This window comes from Dunckerocampus dactyliophorus, chromosome 16 (assembly GCF_027744805.1).
Source record: "Dunckerocampus dactyliophorus isolate RoL2022-P2 chromosome 16, RoL_Ddac_1.1, whole genome shotgun sequence".
Lineage (NCBI taxonomy): Eukaryota > Metazoa > Chordata > Actinopteri > Syngnathiformes > Syngnathidae > Dunckerocampus > Dunckerocampus dactyliophorus.
In genome coordinates this window covers 19065629-19083199 of record NC_072834.1, presented here as the reverse complement: position 1 = coordinate 19083199, position 17571 = coordinate 19065629, and the positions used below count along the sequence as shown (strand labels likewise).

The following is a 17571-nucleotide window of genomic DNA, read 5'->3' as shown; positions in this document are numbered from 1 at the left end:
AGGATTTTTTTTTTTTTTGTCGTCAATGATAATTTGCCCGAAAAAACATCCAAAAGCAGGAATTGAAGCGGCTCCCTCCAAGAAGCCAAAGTAAAAGTTAGCCCCCTGATGTTTACTGAACATCAGGGGTGGGTTTTTTTTGGTACTTCTTTATTTGCCAATATCCCGCCGAAACATAAGCTTGAGTTAGCATCCTTGCAGCAAGGTCGTTCCTCAAGGATCCCTCTGGGAGTGTTAAACTTGAAGCCACTCTTCACACTCTCTGCCGACGCTTCTTTCGTATTCATCCGGCTTCCGTGCAAATTGAGCTAATACTCCAGCGGTAAACAAGGTTTCTTTTGAGAGGCCCTGCCGACACGTTTGTTTTGTGTCTTTTGATTAACGCACCTTGTCGATAACCACGGCACAAAGAGATTGGCATCATTCAACACTACGTGAGGCTGATACTGTACCTTGACTGGCTGCAGGGTGGTGGGAGGAGGAGGAGGTGATGGAGGTGGTGGTGGTGGCTGTGGTGGGTGGAGGGGTAGTGGTGGGAGCATCTGGATGAGAAGACAAACACAGGACAAACTCACGGTGGGGGATACGAATGATACGAGTGCAAAAAAAAAATAATAGATGGTATGATATCACTATTTGGTACATGACAGTGCACATGTGAAGCCCACAGCAGTGACACAATCAAAGCAAAGTCTTTGTTGCCAAAGACAGGACGTGGCACCAAGATCAACACCACCTTCCTGTTTTGCCATGAATTATGTCCATCCATCCAATTTCTATGCCGCTAATCCTCACACAGGCACATATAGTCAAACACTCACATACCTTTGGACAATTTAGAGTCACCAATTAATCTAACATGCATGGAATTTTTTGGAATGTGGGAGGAAACCGGAGTACCCGGAGAAAACCCACACACAGAGGAGAACATGCAAACTCCACACAGAGGTGCACAAGCAGAGATTCGAACCCAGGTCCTACGGTGTTCCTGTTTTTCGACCTATCAGCAAGCTCCTAACAAGGACGTTTTGTGATAAAAATATATGCAGTGTGGAAAATGTGCGCACACCGAGGCAAAATGTAAGCGTAAATTTTTTACGTCAACCAAAAAATATGCGACTCGGGACATACACTAACAAGGTACCATTGTACGCACACACACACGCACACACACATATACTGTATATATACTGCTCAAAAAAATTAGAGGAACACTTCAAACACACATCAGATCTAAACTGGGGGAAAAATGATCTTGAATATCTTTCCTGATAATAAGTGGGTGATGTATTAGTAACAAAATGATGCCACATCATATGATAGAAATGAAAATGATCACCCTATAGAGGGGGGAAATCAAAGACACCCCAAAAATGAAAGTGAAAAAATTATGCAGCAGACTGGTCCATTTAGCTAAAATGTCATTGTAGCAACTCAAAATGATTCTCAGTAGTTTGTGTGGCCCCCACGTGCTCGTACGCATGCCTGACAATGTCGGGGCATGCTCCTAATGAGACTACGGATGGTGTCCTGGGGGATCTCCTCCCAGATCTGGACCAGGGCATCACTGCGGTACCTGGACAGTCTGAGGAGCAACCTGGAGGTGCCAGATGGACCTAAACATAATGTCCCAGAGGTGTTCTATTGGGTTTAGGTCAGGTGAACGTGGGGGCCAGTCAATGGTATCAATTCCTTCATCCTCCAGGAACTACCTGCATACACTAGCCACATGAGGTCGGGCATTGTCGTGGACCAGGAGGAACCCAGGTCCCGCTGCACCAGCGTAGGTTCTGACAATGGGTCCAAGGATTTCATCCCGGTACCTAATAGCAGTCAGGGTGCCATTATCTAACCTGTAGAGGTCTGTGCGTCCTTCCAGGGATATATATGCCTCCTCAGACCATCACTGACCCACCACCAAACCGGTCATGCTGAATGATGTTGCAGGCAGCATAACGTTCTCCACGGCATCTCCAGACCCTTTCACATCTGTCACATGTGCTCAGGTTGAACTTGCTCTCATCAGTGAAGAGCACAGGGCACCAGTGGTGTAGTTGCCAATTCTGGTGGTCTATGGCAAATGTCAATCGAGCTCTACAGTGCTGGGCAGTGAGCACAGAGCCCACTACAGGATGTCGGGTCCTCGGGCCACCCTCATGGAGCCTGTTTCTGATTGTTTGGTCAGAAACATTCACACCAGTGGCCTGCTGGAGGTCATTTTGTAGGGCTCTGGCAGTGCTCATCCTGTTCCTCCTTGCACAAAGGAGCAGATACCGTTCCTGCTGAGGGTTGAAGGACCTTCTACGGCCCTGTCCAGCTCTCCTGGAGTAACTACCTGTCTCCTGGAATCTCCTCCATGCGTCCAGGTACCGCAGTGATGCCCTGGTCCAGATCTGGGAGGAGATCCCCCAGGACACCATCCGTAGTCTCATTAGGAGCATGCCCCGACATTGTCAGGCATGCGTACAAGCACGTGGGGGCCACACAAACTACTGAGAATCATTTTGAGTTGCTACAATGACATTTTAGCCAAATGGACAAGTGTGCTGCATCATTTTTTCACTTTCATTTTTGGGGTGTCTTTGATTTCCCCCCTCTATAGGGTGATCATTTTCATTTCTATCAAATTATGTGGCATCATTTTGTTACTAATACATCACCCACTTATTCTCAGGAAAGATATTGAAGATCATTTTTCCCCCCAGTTTAGATCTGATGTGTTTTCGAAGTGTTCCTCTAATTTTTTTGAGCAGTATATATATATGTATGGAACTCTATACGCCTCTGTATCGTGACGCATGTACCATTACATTCCTACCCTGCGGTGTGACACTGCTTGGGAGCTCGTTAGAAGCGATTAAACGTCTTAATGAGCAACATGTGCTGTCATTGCGATGCAGCGGGGCCCTGTTGACAAGCAAACATGTCGGTGCATACTAGTTGCTGTTGATGTCCCTCTGGAGAGTGCAAGTTGGTGAAGGGGAGTTCCCCGAGTAAAAGAGCAAAGCACTACAAAATAGCTGCTTCTACCTCCACTTTTTCAGACATGATGAATTCTGCAAGTGTAAATGTGATTTTCCTTGAACAAATAAATAAACAAATAAACCATACCAGACCATAATATGATAGCACATAAGATACTGACAGAATGAGTAATGTTGCATTCAAAAGTGGGAACAGGTGTAAATATGCTCACACTGGCTCAAAAAACTAAAAAAAGTACTAACTAAACATGCATCGTTGGTCAATCACGTGTAACAAAAATGCCGCAAATGCTCCACTGTTCTTTAATCGCTGAGCTTTGTCTACCTCTACATGCGCTTGACATTAACATTGCTACTCAGCTGTGAAACTAAATTGGCTGCTTTTTTATTGACCCACGGCCACATTCTAAAAATAGAATTGAACAAAAACACACACACAAAAAAGCAAACAGCAAAAATGGAAAAATCAGCAGTGACTTTACAAGATAAAAGTCAAAATGTTAAGAAAAAATGTGTAATCTAATGAGACAAAGTCGTAACCTAACAAGACCAACGGTGCAATATTATGAGGAAAAATAACGTCATTTTAATAGCATCAAGTTGAATTGTTAAAGAAGTTATTTTTCAAAATTCGTAATATTATGAGAAACAAAACAAATGTCATTTTTGGAAAATTAGGTTACAGAAAAAGTGATAATGTTACAAGAACACAGTACAAATATTATGGGGATAAAGTCATTAATCAATTACGAGAAGTGGCCCTTGCTGTTTTTTTGTTTCCTTGGTAAATTTGATATTTATGTGCCGCGGGCCAATAAAAAAAACTTTGGACACCCCTGCCCTAGACGGACCAAATCAATATGACGCAAACACAAACTGTTAGTGGTTTGGTCCTCAACATATCAGAAAAGACGCAAAAATGTTGAACAGTGTTTTCCAAAGTCAAAGCTGATGTGTGTAAATATCTTGTTTTGCCGAAAACACGAAGGTAATAAGTCTGCTTTCAAGATGAACAAGGAAATTAAAAAATATTCACATTTGAGAGAGTGAAATCAGAGGATATTTACAGTTTTAAGTTTTAAAAGTGACAAATCAAACACCAAAATAGTTATTGATTAAGTGGATAATCGATTCATTGTTGTAAGTCTACTAACTTGTACTTTAAAAAGTTGTATTTTGGGTATTGGGGATTATGGGGTTAGCTGCAGTACATGGCGTTTATTTTAGTCATTCTAAATGATCCCAACATTATTTTGACTGCCAGCGTGAGGCAAATTGAAAAATAATGACCTCCCAAAAGTTACACAAAGGAAGCAATAAAGGTAATAAAGGTTACGGTGCCGTGGGTGAATGTCTTCAACGAGCGCTTTCAGATTGTTTTCCATGTAAAAGTGGCTTTGCCCGAAGGCTGATATGCTTCATGGAGACGGCATAGTTGTTAGTGTTTAACAACAAGCACTTGAGCTGCAAGTGAATGGCGTCATTCAAATAGAAGGCAGAGACCCTGAGTGGAAGAGCGCCTGGAGCAAATGTACGATAATGAACAAATGAAGACCTTCAGGCGATCCTTACCGCTGCTGGTGTACAACGTGTTTTTAATTCATCGCTCGTCAGTTGCGTGTTTTAAAAAACAACCTTGACAAAACAAAAAGGTTGCGGACAAACAGCAGGGAAAAAATGATCCACCAGGGAAGCGGGGCTGGGCCAGGCTGACCAAAGAGGAGCTCAGGGGCGATACTTGCCAAATTGGTTTCATCCCCATCGTGGAGCGCAAGAAGCCAGCAGATGTTGGCCATTGTCAGTGTCAAAGTGATACAGGGAGATATAACATTTAAAGACACCACAGTCACTTGAGGTGTGAGCTCTTCTTGGGGACGCACTGCAGCTCATTGACTTTTAAATGCAACGGTTTGGAGTGGATTTCATCCCCTGCTGAGTTACAAAACTGTTTTTACCGAGGCAGCGTTTCTGGGAAAAGTGAACTTAAAGACCCCTAATGCTAGCTCGAAAATAGACAGCACTTTAGAGAGACATTCTAAGGTCACGAAATGAAAGTAGAAAATGATTGTTCCATCAGTTACAGTAATCCCTCATTTGAAGCGGTTAATTGGTTCCAGAACTGACTGTGGTCAGTGAATTTCCATGAGGTACGATTCCTTCATTATAAAAAAAATGTTTTTGTAGTTAGAGGATAGAAAACCTTCTAAATACAGTTTTTAACATTATTACAGCCCTCTAGACATGCAATAACACCCCTGTAATCACCTTCACACTCTACAACTACATTTACGCAATGTGGTACATAACATGAGAAAATAAGACATAAATAAGATTTAATATAGACTCATACATGTAAGCATTGGGAGTTCCTTGTTCCTTTTTTACTTCCAGTTTCTGTACAGTACTTCCCGCGGTGGCTATTGTCTCATGAATGTAACATTACAGACACCTCGTCGTCGACTCCAGCTCGTATCCGAACATCAGATTAGTGGGTTTCTATTCATTCTGTTGGCTGATGTTTATATCAAATGTGGTTTTGGAGTCCAATCCGGTGTTGGAAGAGTGGGCAGTACTTGGATGGGAGGGTCTGTGGAGGTCAAGTGTGCTCCGGTCTTTTCTGCTTTTGTTTTTTCATTTTTTCATTTCGTATAGAAGTACTCCAGGATGTCCTACCCCTGGTAATTTCTGATTTTGACCAAAAAACAGAAAACGAGAAAAGAAGCAAATTCAAGCACAGTGATGGTGGGGTCTGTTGGATGTGGGGATGAATCCCTGCTGCTGACCGATCCAGATGGCAGCCACTTGTCAGAAGAATCAGGGTCGGGTTCTGAGTCACCCGACTCTCTCGTGCCACATGGCTCAGCAACGCTAACCACTAGCTTGTTGCCTTGGCTGCCATTGTCAACTGCATTTGTGTCTCCGTCACCTACGTCACCTCTATCTTTCGCGATCGCCATTTTCTTCTCTCCTTAACCCACAATCCATCTTCTTCATAGACAATCTGTCGCTGCCGGTTGGAGGAAAAGAGAGTTGCCCCCTATTGGGCCAGAAATACATTGCCTACAAGTCAGAAATTCACACACAAGCTGAATAAGACTTTGATGTATAGCTCCCGCAATAAAAAGCAAAAGACGTCAATAGAAGTCTTTGGCAGTCAACGTTACTTTTTGAAAAGACGTCAATTGAAAGAGTTAATGTGGCTGTTTCATCCGTGACTTTTTTAATCAGCTCTTGTGTGCTTTCCCCAGAACAAAAGGCAGTAGTATCATCCGCAAATAAAACCAACTTGAAGTCTTTCGTCCCTTTACAGATGTCATTGATATAGTTGAACAGTTTTGGTCCCAGTACTGACCCCTGGGGTACTCCACGCATAATATTTAAACTTGCAGATGTATATTCTCCTAGCTTTACATATTGCTTCCTGTTTGTTATTGTGCAATAAATGTCACAGTTTGTAAAAATGTGGGCCTTTTATTTAAAAAAAAGGTGTTGTTAGGTAGGCTATATAACATTGAAATGTATGCACCTTACTTTATGGAAGGAAACATTCATTATGAACAATAATACAACTCATCTGCCTACAGTATGTCACAGCCAGCAAGCTGTGAAGGATGATGATGTAATGAGAATCAATTGGTGTCCCATTTTTAATGGCTTCTTCCCCTTAACCCCTTAAAACCTATTAAGGGGCAGATGAAGGGGTAAGACAAGGGGTAAGGGATAAGGGGTAGAATTGGGATTCAGCCTTTGTGTGAGCCAGGGTCCTTTTGAGCTGGTCTTTGAAACAGAGTTTTGGCCCTTCTCTGGCTCTTGTTCCCGATGTAAGTTCCTGTAAGGTTCCTGTTTCCATGTATTATCTACCTAATAGGCTACTAAAACAGATGTTTTGTGACAAAAATACATGAAGAACACAGTCGAACTCACGAGACGCGCACCATATTGCATGCTAACCGGGAAATGTACGCAAACCATGGCAACATTTTGGCATGAACTTTCTAGGTTAACCGAAAAACATGCTCACTGCGGCGCATGCTAACTGAGACTCCACTGCACTGACGGAAAAAACCAAACAATCCCTAAAAGTTTGAAGAAGATCCTTTAAGAGTAATAATACCTTAAATTCCAATTTATAATCTCCTGCTTTTTTCTTAAACTTTGAACCCTGCAGCTTGCACAGCAGCACGGCTAAATTCTAATCTTGTGCCATCTTCCTTTACTTCAGAACTAATTGTTTAAATAATTGTTTAAATACTGCTTGCCAGTCAGTTAAGAAATTGTAGCTTTTTCTTTGGCAGGATCCAATCACGAGCTATCAGTGCACTCACAAGACCAGGACCACAAGGCTGGCAAACAGCTTTTACCCACAGGCCATCAGGCTTCTCAACGAAGCACTCACACACGCCGCACGCAACACACGCACACACTCATAGCACTTTATTTATTTATTTGTATTATTTACTTGTATTAATGTCTCTTCTGTTGTTGCTTAATTTATTGGTATATATGTTTATGTGTTTATGTTTCTTATGTTCTTATTCTTTCTTGTGTTTTTCTTTCTTTTCTTGGGAGAATGAACAGAATAAGATTTTCATTGCATGGTATAACTGCTGTTTTACCATGCACATGACAATAAAACTCTCTTGAATCTTGAATCTTGAATCTTTAGAAATGGCAGGAGATCATTATATATACCAGTATAACATAACAATCTGACTCATGGTGTCATCTTTCAAAGAACACTTTACTAGCGACACTAAATTCACCACACAGCAACTTAACACTCAAAAGGTGTATATGCAAGTATATAAACATTTCCCAATATGAAAACATTTTAAAGTTTTCCCATAAGGCATTGTGTCTGAGCAACGGATTCACTGGGACGCTGCAATGATGTCAGCTTCCCTCTGGGCTTTGGGCTCCGGGTTCTCTGGCCCCCTCTAGTGGACATAGGCAGCATTGCAGCGCCTTCCACCATTTTCTATGCTTTCTATGCTCCTCCAATAAAATGTTTTTTCTTAAACAAAATGCATTATGGGAAAACTTTAAAATGTTGGGTTTCTTCATATTAATGTATATGAAAAATATATATATTTTCATAAATATAACTATTAATAAATGATTCTATATTTCTAAGGTATGAGGTTTGAGTGTTAAGTTGCTGTGTGATGAGTTTAATGTTGTTGGTCAGATGAAACTGTGAGTCAGACTGTTAAATTGAGTAATGACGTCCTGCAACTTCCAATGGGTTGACAAGGTCAGCGTGAGCTTTTTCATAGCTTGTGATTGGCTCCTGTCAAATAAAGGGCTGACTGGTCCTCACGTACTTGTGCGCGCCACAATATGCCATTTTATGACGCTTATACACCGGCGTGGCTTATATAAGAACAAATCTTTTTTTCCTTCTAATTTTAGCCGGTGCGGCTTATCCACCGGTGTGGTTTATACACCGGATTTACGGTATTTAAATTAATTACTGTAATGTATGAGGAGAAAACACATTTTGCATACCAATGACTGCATGTTTTTGTAGCAGATTCAGTAGCTCCTCTTTGAAATGTGTTTTGGGAGTCATGATTGACCCGTACTTCAACCCGGCAATCTGACTTCCGTTGGGGCGTATAATTTTTGCAAACAAACACTGCTTGTACTTCCACGGAATACGCTTTAAGAGCCCGCTGTGACTTGCGGCGCAACTCCCTGGCGTCTTAAATGGAGCAGGAATGCAAAGCAGGAGAATAAGTAAGACGACCGTGAGCGGCGAGGTCAGTGAACATGATGCCGATGTGAAATAAATGGGTGGATAAGGTGGAGGAGAGAAACTCGGTTATTGGTTGCCTGTAAACAAGCCGAGACCCCTTTGGCTCTGGCTGGCACTCGACCACGAGAGGGAAAAGCCTAATGGTTGTGTTTTCTTAGCCTGTGAAGTAGGGGCCATTCCCAGAGACCTCCAGCAATAGCATTCTTTTTCACCCGTTAACGTTGTTAGTGTCAGCCGGTCTCACTGTGCTCTCAATCACATGGGGGTCACAATAGGCCGGAATGTGAGGTATTAGAGGGGGAAGACGGCCGAGGCTTGCATTTGTTCTGGCTGGCATGGGGGTGAGGGGATGCCTTGTATACTTCATCAATGACTTACGCAGCCATAAGACAGGTTTGTGTTCATACAGTATTGTAGCTCCTATTTAATAAACAGCCACTATGGAGGCTATGGGTTATAAAACGCCTTACACGAGGATGTACTACAGTTAGCTAATTCACTCATTATAAAGCAGTACATTTTTTTTTCATCTTAGTACAGTACGCAGTTTTTTTCTAGCTCCATTGCTAATAGCAGTGAAAGTTACTCGAATAACCAGGCTGTACGCAACACCAAATGGTTCACTACAGTTCATTACAATTTGGTACACCTCATTATGGTACGCAGTTTTTACCAGCTCTGTCGCCAAAAGTTCTGAAAGTTACTCAAATGACCATTATCAGTACCACACCATCAAATAGTACAGTTCAGTACAGTTAGGTTCATCTTGTTGTGGTATGCCATTTTTTCCAGTTCCATTGGCTAAAATAGTGAAAGGTATCCAAACAACCAGTCCGTACTGCACCGACAAGTGGTACAGTTAACCGCAACCAATTAACCGCATTAAACTATCTTTTTTAGTTTTTTGTTATGTTTTCGTTTGGACTCTGTTTATCGATAGCGTTTGCATTTTACTGTCTACTGTATTTTTATGTTTGGACTTATTGAAGACCATTTGATTTTTACTGGTTGAATTTGCCTTGCATCTCGGCTTCCACCTCATCGCCAACCCAAACACATATACGATGATTCTTTTGAATGTGACATACTTGCGTGTACCTCGAGTGTTTTTCACCGCTTAGACGGGAAGTACAATGCAAAGATTTTCAATCATCTCTAAAAACACCCTTATTATGCAAACCTAGGGGTGTCAAAATGTTTTTCCAGTCAGGGCCACATAGTGAAAAATGAAAGGATGCAACTTTGGCACTTTGATATTTTAAAGTAACACATGTAGATATGCTAAGAAGTTATATATATTTCACGAAAAAAAAAAACTGTATCTCAGCTTTTTGATGTAGGTAAAAAAGCCTATTTTTTGTATCAACTTTGGTCTTTTCTTTTCGTAATATTATGACTTTAGTTCCATAATATTTTTACTTTATTCCCATAATATTAGAACTTTTTCCCCAACCTAATTTTCCTAAAATTACTAGAATGTGCCTCGGGCCAATAAAAAAACAGCTGCAGGCTGCCAATGTCCCCCGGGCCGCACTTTGGACACTGTTGATGGAAACAAATTGCTAAAGACACAGTTTGTTTTCCGTTTTTGGTTTAACTTTGCAGCAGTTATTTGTGGGATCATTTCAAAGTAAAAGAGGTTTTTTAAGACCAACTCTTTGGACTGATGGGACTTTGATACAGCCTGTAGTTTGTTTTTTAGATGAAACAATCCGATATGTTGTGCCGTGTTTGTCTATAGACTGCGAACACAACGCAGCTTTTGACAACTCTGCCGTGACATCCCGCCTTTCCATTATCACAGCCAAGACTGGCCGTGATTTCCCCATTGGATTTCAGGCGATATCTGCGGATGGCGGTGGACGCATCAAAAGACTATCTCTAAAAGCACTGAGGCCTTTTTGAAAAATATATTTATTTTGCTTTCCCATGTGTTGCATTACTGTGTTAGTCTTTTCACACTGCAAGGGGAGGAGGATGTGTGGGTGGATAAGAGGCGACGACTCGCAGCTTTTTCGCCATGGGGTTTTGTTGTTTAAGCTCAGGGATGGACGTGGACAAAAAGCCTGATGGCAAATTAGTGGAAAAAGTTGTGGATGGCAACTGTGTTGTCAGGTTGAACAGCTGTTAATAACTCTAAGTAAAACTAAGGCTGCGTTCACACTTGTAGTCTGCATACTTTGGTATCTGGTATTTTTGTCATGTGACCCACGGCTGTGCAGCAAAGAACATATGCATAAAGTAAGGATTTGATTGGTCAGCGTTTGTGACCTAACTCAAATACACTAAGCCAAAATGCCGTCTGCTGAGTTGAATATGTCGGTTACTTTTTATAGTAAAATACACTCCTGATCAAAATTGTAAGACTAGTTGAAAAACTGCAAATGCTTACATTTTGCACTGTTGGATCTTAAGGAGGTTTTAAACAGAGCTTCAAAATGCAACAAGAAGAAATGGGAATGAGCAAAAAAATGTTTTGAGTAAGCAATATATTGCACACAAGCAAACTGAAATAGGCTGTTTATCAAAAGCTTAAGAGCACAGCCTTTAAAAGCCAAAGTCTTGGCAAAAATGTGGATTGAATGTCATTTTCTGTCAGGTATTCACACTGTCAAGATGTCTTGATGGCAAAGGCAAAAAAGCTTTCTCTCTTTGAACGAGGTGGGATTGTTGAGCTGCATAAGCAAGGCCTCTCGCAGTGCGCCATTGCTGCTGAGGTTGGATGGAGGAAGTTTGAAAGTTATTCAAACATCCTGAGGGTTATGGTTATTGCAGTCCAATAACCATCGGAAACCATCTGCCAGAGGCAGAGGCTTTTAAGAAGAAAAAATGTCTTCAAAGGCCTCATCTCCTTCAACGCCACAAAATTGCCTGTTTGGAATTTTCAGGAGCGCACCAAACATGGAATATTGAAAGATGGAAGAAAGTTTTATTCTCTGACCTTGACAGTCCTGATGGCTTCCAATGTTACTGACACGACAAGGAGATCCCACCTGAGATGTTCACCACTTGGCACAGTGGAGGGGGCTCCATCATGATCGGGGGTGCTTTTTCCTTCAATGGAACAATGGCGCTTCAGGTTGTGCGGGGGTGTGAAACGGCAGATGGCTATGTGGAGATGTTGCAAGAGGCATCCCTCATGACTGAATGCCCTCGTCTGTGTGGCTTTTTCAAAGGACAACACTGCAGTTCACAACGGCCGCCTGACAAAGGACGTCGTCCAGAGGAATAAGCTCACTCTTTTGGACCATCCTGCGTGTTTCCCTGATCTACATCCAACTGATGGGGATGGGATGGATCGCAAGGGAAGTTTATAAAAATGGACATCAGTTCCAGACAGCGGATGCCCTCCGTGAAGTCATCTTCACCACCTGGAGCAACATTCCCACTACCCTCCTGGAAACACTGGCATCAAGCATGCCCATTTTTCATCTTATTAACAAGAATAGCCTCTATTTTAGAGGGATTTCAGTTTTTTTTTAGCTATGATCTTAAACTTTTGATCAGCCTATTTCACTTTCACTTGAATGCTTGTTTGCAATCAATTGCTTACTCAATTTTCTTTTTGTCTCACTCCCATTTCTTTTTTTTTTTTCATTTTGAAGCTCTACTTACTACGTACTCTCCTTAAGATCAAACAGTGCAAAATGTAAATTCTTGCAATTTTTCAACTGGTCTTAACATTTTGATCAGGAGTGTATATTTTTAAAGCGTGCCGTTGTCACACACACATAGAGGGAGTGAGCAGAGCAACACTTCCAACGCATTTTCTTGTACATGTTTGTCATTTCTGCATGCTGTTTGCGGTCATTTTAACTAAATGCACCAAAAGCCAATGCAACGTCACTATCTGTTGTTTTATTGAGCTTCTCATTAGCTGTAAACAAAGCCTATTCAGCAGGTATCCATTGAGCATCTCTTCACTCGCATCTACCAAGTAAACAATATTTCTTTTCACTCTTCTAATTCTCCACAACAAAAGACAGCAAATGATTCATCTGTGGACTATGGAAGGTGAGATTGAAGTCATTAAGCCCTGGAAGACTGAGCACATTAGAGCACAATGACATGTTGTTATTGCTTGTAACGGTACCAAACAATGCGGTAATGTGGCAATGAGGATGGAGGAACTGCATGGAGAAGAATCAGGTAGTCACAGGAATCAATGGAGGTTAATTAAGAGGTTGACCTTGTTAAGATGCTAGCGAGCAAGAACGCTCAAATCTTGGGGAAGAAAAGGCAGGAATCTAATCCAACTACTTTAAGACAACATGCAGGGTGAAATTTCATAGAATTGCCACATTTATGAATATTTATTTATTTAATATTATTATTATTTAATATTGATAATATTATTGAACTCTCTGACTCAGGGCTATTCAACTGGGGACCCATGGACCAAATCCAGAAAATGAACAGATCAGACCGAAGTCATATAAAGGATCTTTGACTAGCATTTTTGGCAGTAGGTTCTTAAAAATATCTAAGAGCTGCTGTTGTCCAAAGGATTCTTAACTCCATCCATCCATCCATCCATCTTCCTCCACTTATCCAGAATTGGGTCCCGGGGGCAGCATGCTAAGCAGAGAAACCCAGACTTCCCTCTCCACGGCTACTTTGTCGAGCTCCTCTCGAGGATCCTGAAACGCTTCCCAGGCCAGTTGAGAGAAATATAGTGTCTCCGATGTGTCCTTGGTCTTCTCGAAGGCCTCCTACCTCCTTCTACGTGCCCTGAAAACCTCCCCAAGAAGGTGTCTGGGATGCATCCTGATCAAATGCTTGAGCCAGCCCACCTGAATCCTGTCAAGGACGAGCCGCGGTTCTACTGAGAGTTCTTCCCGGATGACGGAGCTTCTCACCCTGTCTCTCAGTGAGAACCCAGCCACTCTACAGAGGAAACTCATTTAGGCTGCATTTACCTGCGATCTTGTCCTTTTGGTCATTACCCAAAGCTCATAATCACAGGTGACGATGGGAACGTAGCTCGGCCCTCTTCACCATGATGGTCCGATACAGCGTCTGCATCACTGTAGACCCTGTACCAATCTGCCCATCAAAGATGGCACTTCACCCTTTTCCAGGCGAGAACCATGGACTCGGACTTGGAGGTCACACTTGGCTGCAACGGCCATGGCCCAATAACACCAGCGAAAAAGCAGAGACCCAATCCAGCAGCCACAAATCGGATCCCTTCAACTTAGAAATTCTGTCCACGAATGTTTTGAACAGAATCGGTGACAAAGAGCAGCCCTGGCAGAGTCCAACCCTCATTGGGAACTAGCCCAACTTACTGCAAACAATGTGGAGCAAAGTTTGTCTTGGGTCACGATACCTGGGGCATTATACACCCCAATTTGTTCGCTGATTAGATCATTGGGATACGCAAACTCCTCCAATGTAACCATTTGTTGAAATAAAAATGCAAATTTTTGGGAATAATGTGAAAGGAGAAGTCCCCTCCGCCTAGCAAGTCAGTTGAATAGCCCTGAACTCAGCTATGAAAGTGATCTTGTGACTCAGGCATCAAGATTGAGGACAAAAAGTTAGCTATTGAGCGAAGTCGGCATACCATAGACGTAGAGGATGTACTCGTCGAAAGACTCCCCCAGTGAGTTGGCCGCCACACAGCGGTAGGTTCCGTTGTAGGACTTGTTGAGGTTTTCGATGTAAAGATCAGCGCCAGTGATGACGGCATGGGACGGCACGTCATCGTCCACTTTCACCCAGTTGACTCGCTGTGGCCTAATACACAAAAGGGAGAGGGACAGCTTTTGTGAGAATGCAGAGAACACAGGTATTCAGGCACCAGGAAATGATAATATATGCAGTATTATATGGAGTAAAAAAGTAAGAAATGGTTATAATGTAATCCTTCATTGATTGTGGCTAACTGGTTCCAGACCTGACCGTAAAAAGTGAATTTACATGAAGTAGGATAACTTATTTATTAATGGAATGTTTTCATAGAGCACACCTTCAAAATATGTTTTGTTTAGCATTAATAGAGCCCTCTAGACATGAAATAACACCCCTATAGTCACTTTTACATTCATATCATCCAATATAGTTGACATGATAACAGAAAATAAGACATATAAGAAATAAATAATTATAATATAGGCTCACACGTTAGCATTGGCAGAGTTCCTTGTTGATTTTTTCTGGACAGCATACTTCTTGCCTAGTGACCAGTGTAGAATACTACATATCATCACAACGTCTTTGAATGCGTCTTCTGAATGCCTTATATTTGTATTTTACTTCAATTAGCCATTTTTTTGCTTGAAAATGCTGAATTTAGGCCAAGTAATAATAACTAGTAATAGGCCTCAGTCAACCACAAAACAGCGATTATTTATTAATTCATTCATTTTGAAAAACCGTTATAGAGTGATGCTGCAAAATTCTATATGCATCATGTACACTACAATGTGGTGTTTTGATTTTTCTTTGGCCAGTTTTTGTGATGTGTGAGGATAATCATTCAATCACACAAATTCAATTGAGACCAATATCAGCCTCCATTCACGTGAGGCCAAATGATTAGGTACAGGGTTCCACTCCATCATCATCACGATAAGTGCCTAGCTAATAGCACCGATTAAGCAAACGCGTCGCATCTCAAGCGGGCCGACTTGATCTTGAGGACATTTGCTGACGGATTACTCACTCCTCAAAAAATGATTGTTTCACCAGAAAACACATTTTACTGTCAATTTCCTTCATGGGAACCTCTTGCAGGCATTGGGAAACACAAAGCGGGTTAATCAAAGAGTGCCAGCACATAAACAACATATATTAAAATGACGTGCGCTGCCAAAAAAACAAAACAAAACAAAACCGTGTCGATGTAGCAGGCGGGCTTTGTTTGCAAATTGCAGGCTTTGCAGGCATACTTGTGAGAGTAGGTGGGCTCCGAGTGAGCGTCTGTCTTTATTTCTCTACCTTGACAGAGGTTTACAGCAGCATGACAGATTCCATTTTTATGACAATGAGCTCAGAGGCAGTAAGGGCGCCGGGGAAAACAACAAAAAACAGACAAAATGCCTCTTTTTTTCTGTTTTTCCCCGACTTCCCACGGCCAAACCGCTACTGTTATTTCCCCTGAGCGAGCGCTGATGGGCTCTCTCGGTGTGGTGCTTTAAGTTCTTTCCCGTCCCCCCCCTTTAGAAAACATATGGCGTGGAAGGAGATAGATGAGGTGAGGCAAAAAAACAAACATGCAGCCGGAGCTCAATGGTGAAAACAAACCACAGGAGTGTTTAACGGATCTTTACAAATCCGTTTCCAGGTGAAATACACTAAACAAACACCTCCTACATGAGACGGAGCGGCATGACGATGGTAAAGTAGTTTGTATTTCTGCATGGGATGTTGACTGAGGATGCAGGTTGCAAGGAGAGAGCAAGGACGGGCCTCTTGAATACAAATGGCCGCCTGCAGCCTCCACTACCTCCACCCCCTCCCCCGCTCCCCCCTCCACTCCTGGGCTGGTAATGACTACACAATTCTCAGCTGCTCTAATGAAAATGACTTCCAATTCCTGTCTCATTGTATTGATTGTGTTTTCATCTTTATGAAATGAAAATGGGGGATTGAGCTTGTCTCCATGCCAAGTATGAGGACCGGAGGAAGGGGGCGGCGTGGGTGTTTGAATCTTTCAGAGAAAACAGGAAGAATCTTACGTGCATCTTATTCTTGCTGGAGTTAAGGTTTTCTATTCTAAAGACCACTTGAGTGACTGAGTTCCTTGGACTTCCCCCATGTTGTGGATGCTGGTTGATCAAATTAGCTCTGTCAAAGAAGTGATTTTATGCTGCCAAAGAGACACTATCAGCCACAGTCGCTCACGATCATTAACAAAAAGCTAACAGGGCAAAATAAACAGTCCATATTGCACCACCAAGCAATATATTCAAGGGTACATCCCCTTGCAGTACTCAGTGTTGTCAAGTTCCATTGTCAAATCAGTGAAAGGTATCAAAATATCGTTTTGGTTCATGTTGTTACAGTATGCAGTTTTTCCAGGTCCAATGCTAAAAATAGTTAAAGGTACCCAAATAACCAGTCCCTACCGCACCAACAACCGGTACAGTTTGGCTCATCTTATTATGGTATACATTTTTTCCATATCCATTGTCCAAAAGTAGTGAAAAGTACCATCTAAACCAGTCTGTAGCTCAGTACCAAGCGGTACGGTTTGGTTCATCTTGTAACAGTGTGCAATTTTTCGTAGGTCCATTGCCAAAAATACTTCAAGGTACTCAGATAACCAGTACGTACCGCACCACCAACCAGTAGTTTGCTTTACCCTCTTGCGGTATTTATTTTTTTCAAGTTACATTGTCAAAAGTTGCGAAAGGTATCAAAATAACTGTTGGTTTGGTTAATCCTGTTAGTTTTTCCATTTTTTTTCCAGGTCCATTGCCAAAAATAGTTAAACATACCAAAATAACCAGTCCGTACCGCACCACAAACCGGTACAATTTGGTTCATCTTGTTACGCTATGCATTTTTCTCCAGATCCATTGCCAAAAAGTAGTGAAAAGTACCAACATAACCAGTCTATACCGCAACACCAAGCAGTACACATCACTACAGTTTGGTTCATCTTGTTATGGTAAGCCAATTTTCCCAGTTCCACTGCCAAAAATTGTGAAAAGTACCCAAATAACCAGTCTGTACCGCAACACCAAGGATGTCTGTGAATATTCTCTTTCATCCAGGTCATTGTACTCCCAGGGCATTGAATCAATCCCAACCTGAGTGTTCAGGTTGTCTTAAAAGATGTTTTGCCTCTCATCTGGGCAGGCTTCATCAGTTAAAGCT

The 17571-nt window shown here is 42.0% G+C and overlaps 1 protein-coding gene across 3 annotated transcripts in view; it reads right to left on the bottom strand.

The window, feature by feature from the left end:
• Positions 1–17571, bottom strand: part of LOC129169591 (cell adhesion molecule 1-like) — a 440926-nt gene that overhangs the window by 47432 nt on the left and 375923 nt on the right. For all 3 annotated transcript variants that reach the window (XM_054756155.1, XM_054756154.1, XM_054756156.1), the window contains 2 exons: positions 14312–14484; positions 453–542 (listed from right to left, as the gene is read on the bottom strand). In XM_054756155.1, the coding sequence (XP_054612130.1) occupies positions 453–542; positions 14312–14484 (263 nt within the window). The remainder of the gene's footprint in view (positions 1–452; positions 543–14311; positions 14485–17571) is intronic.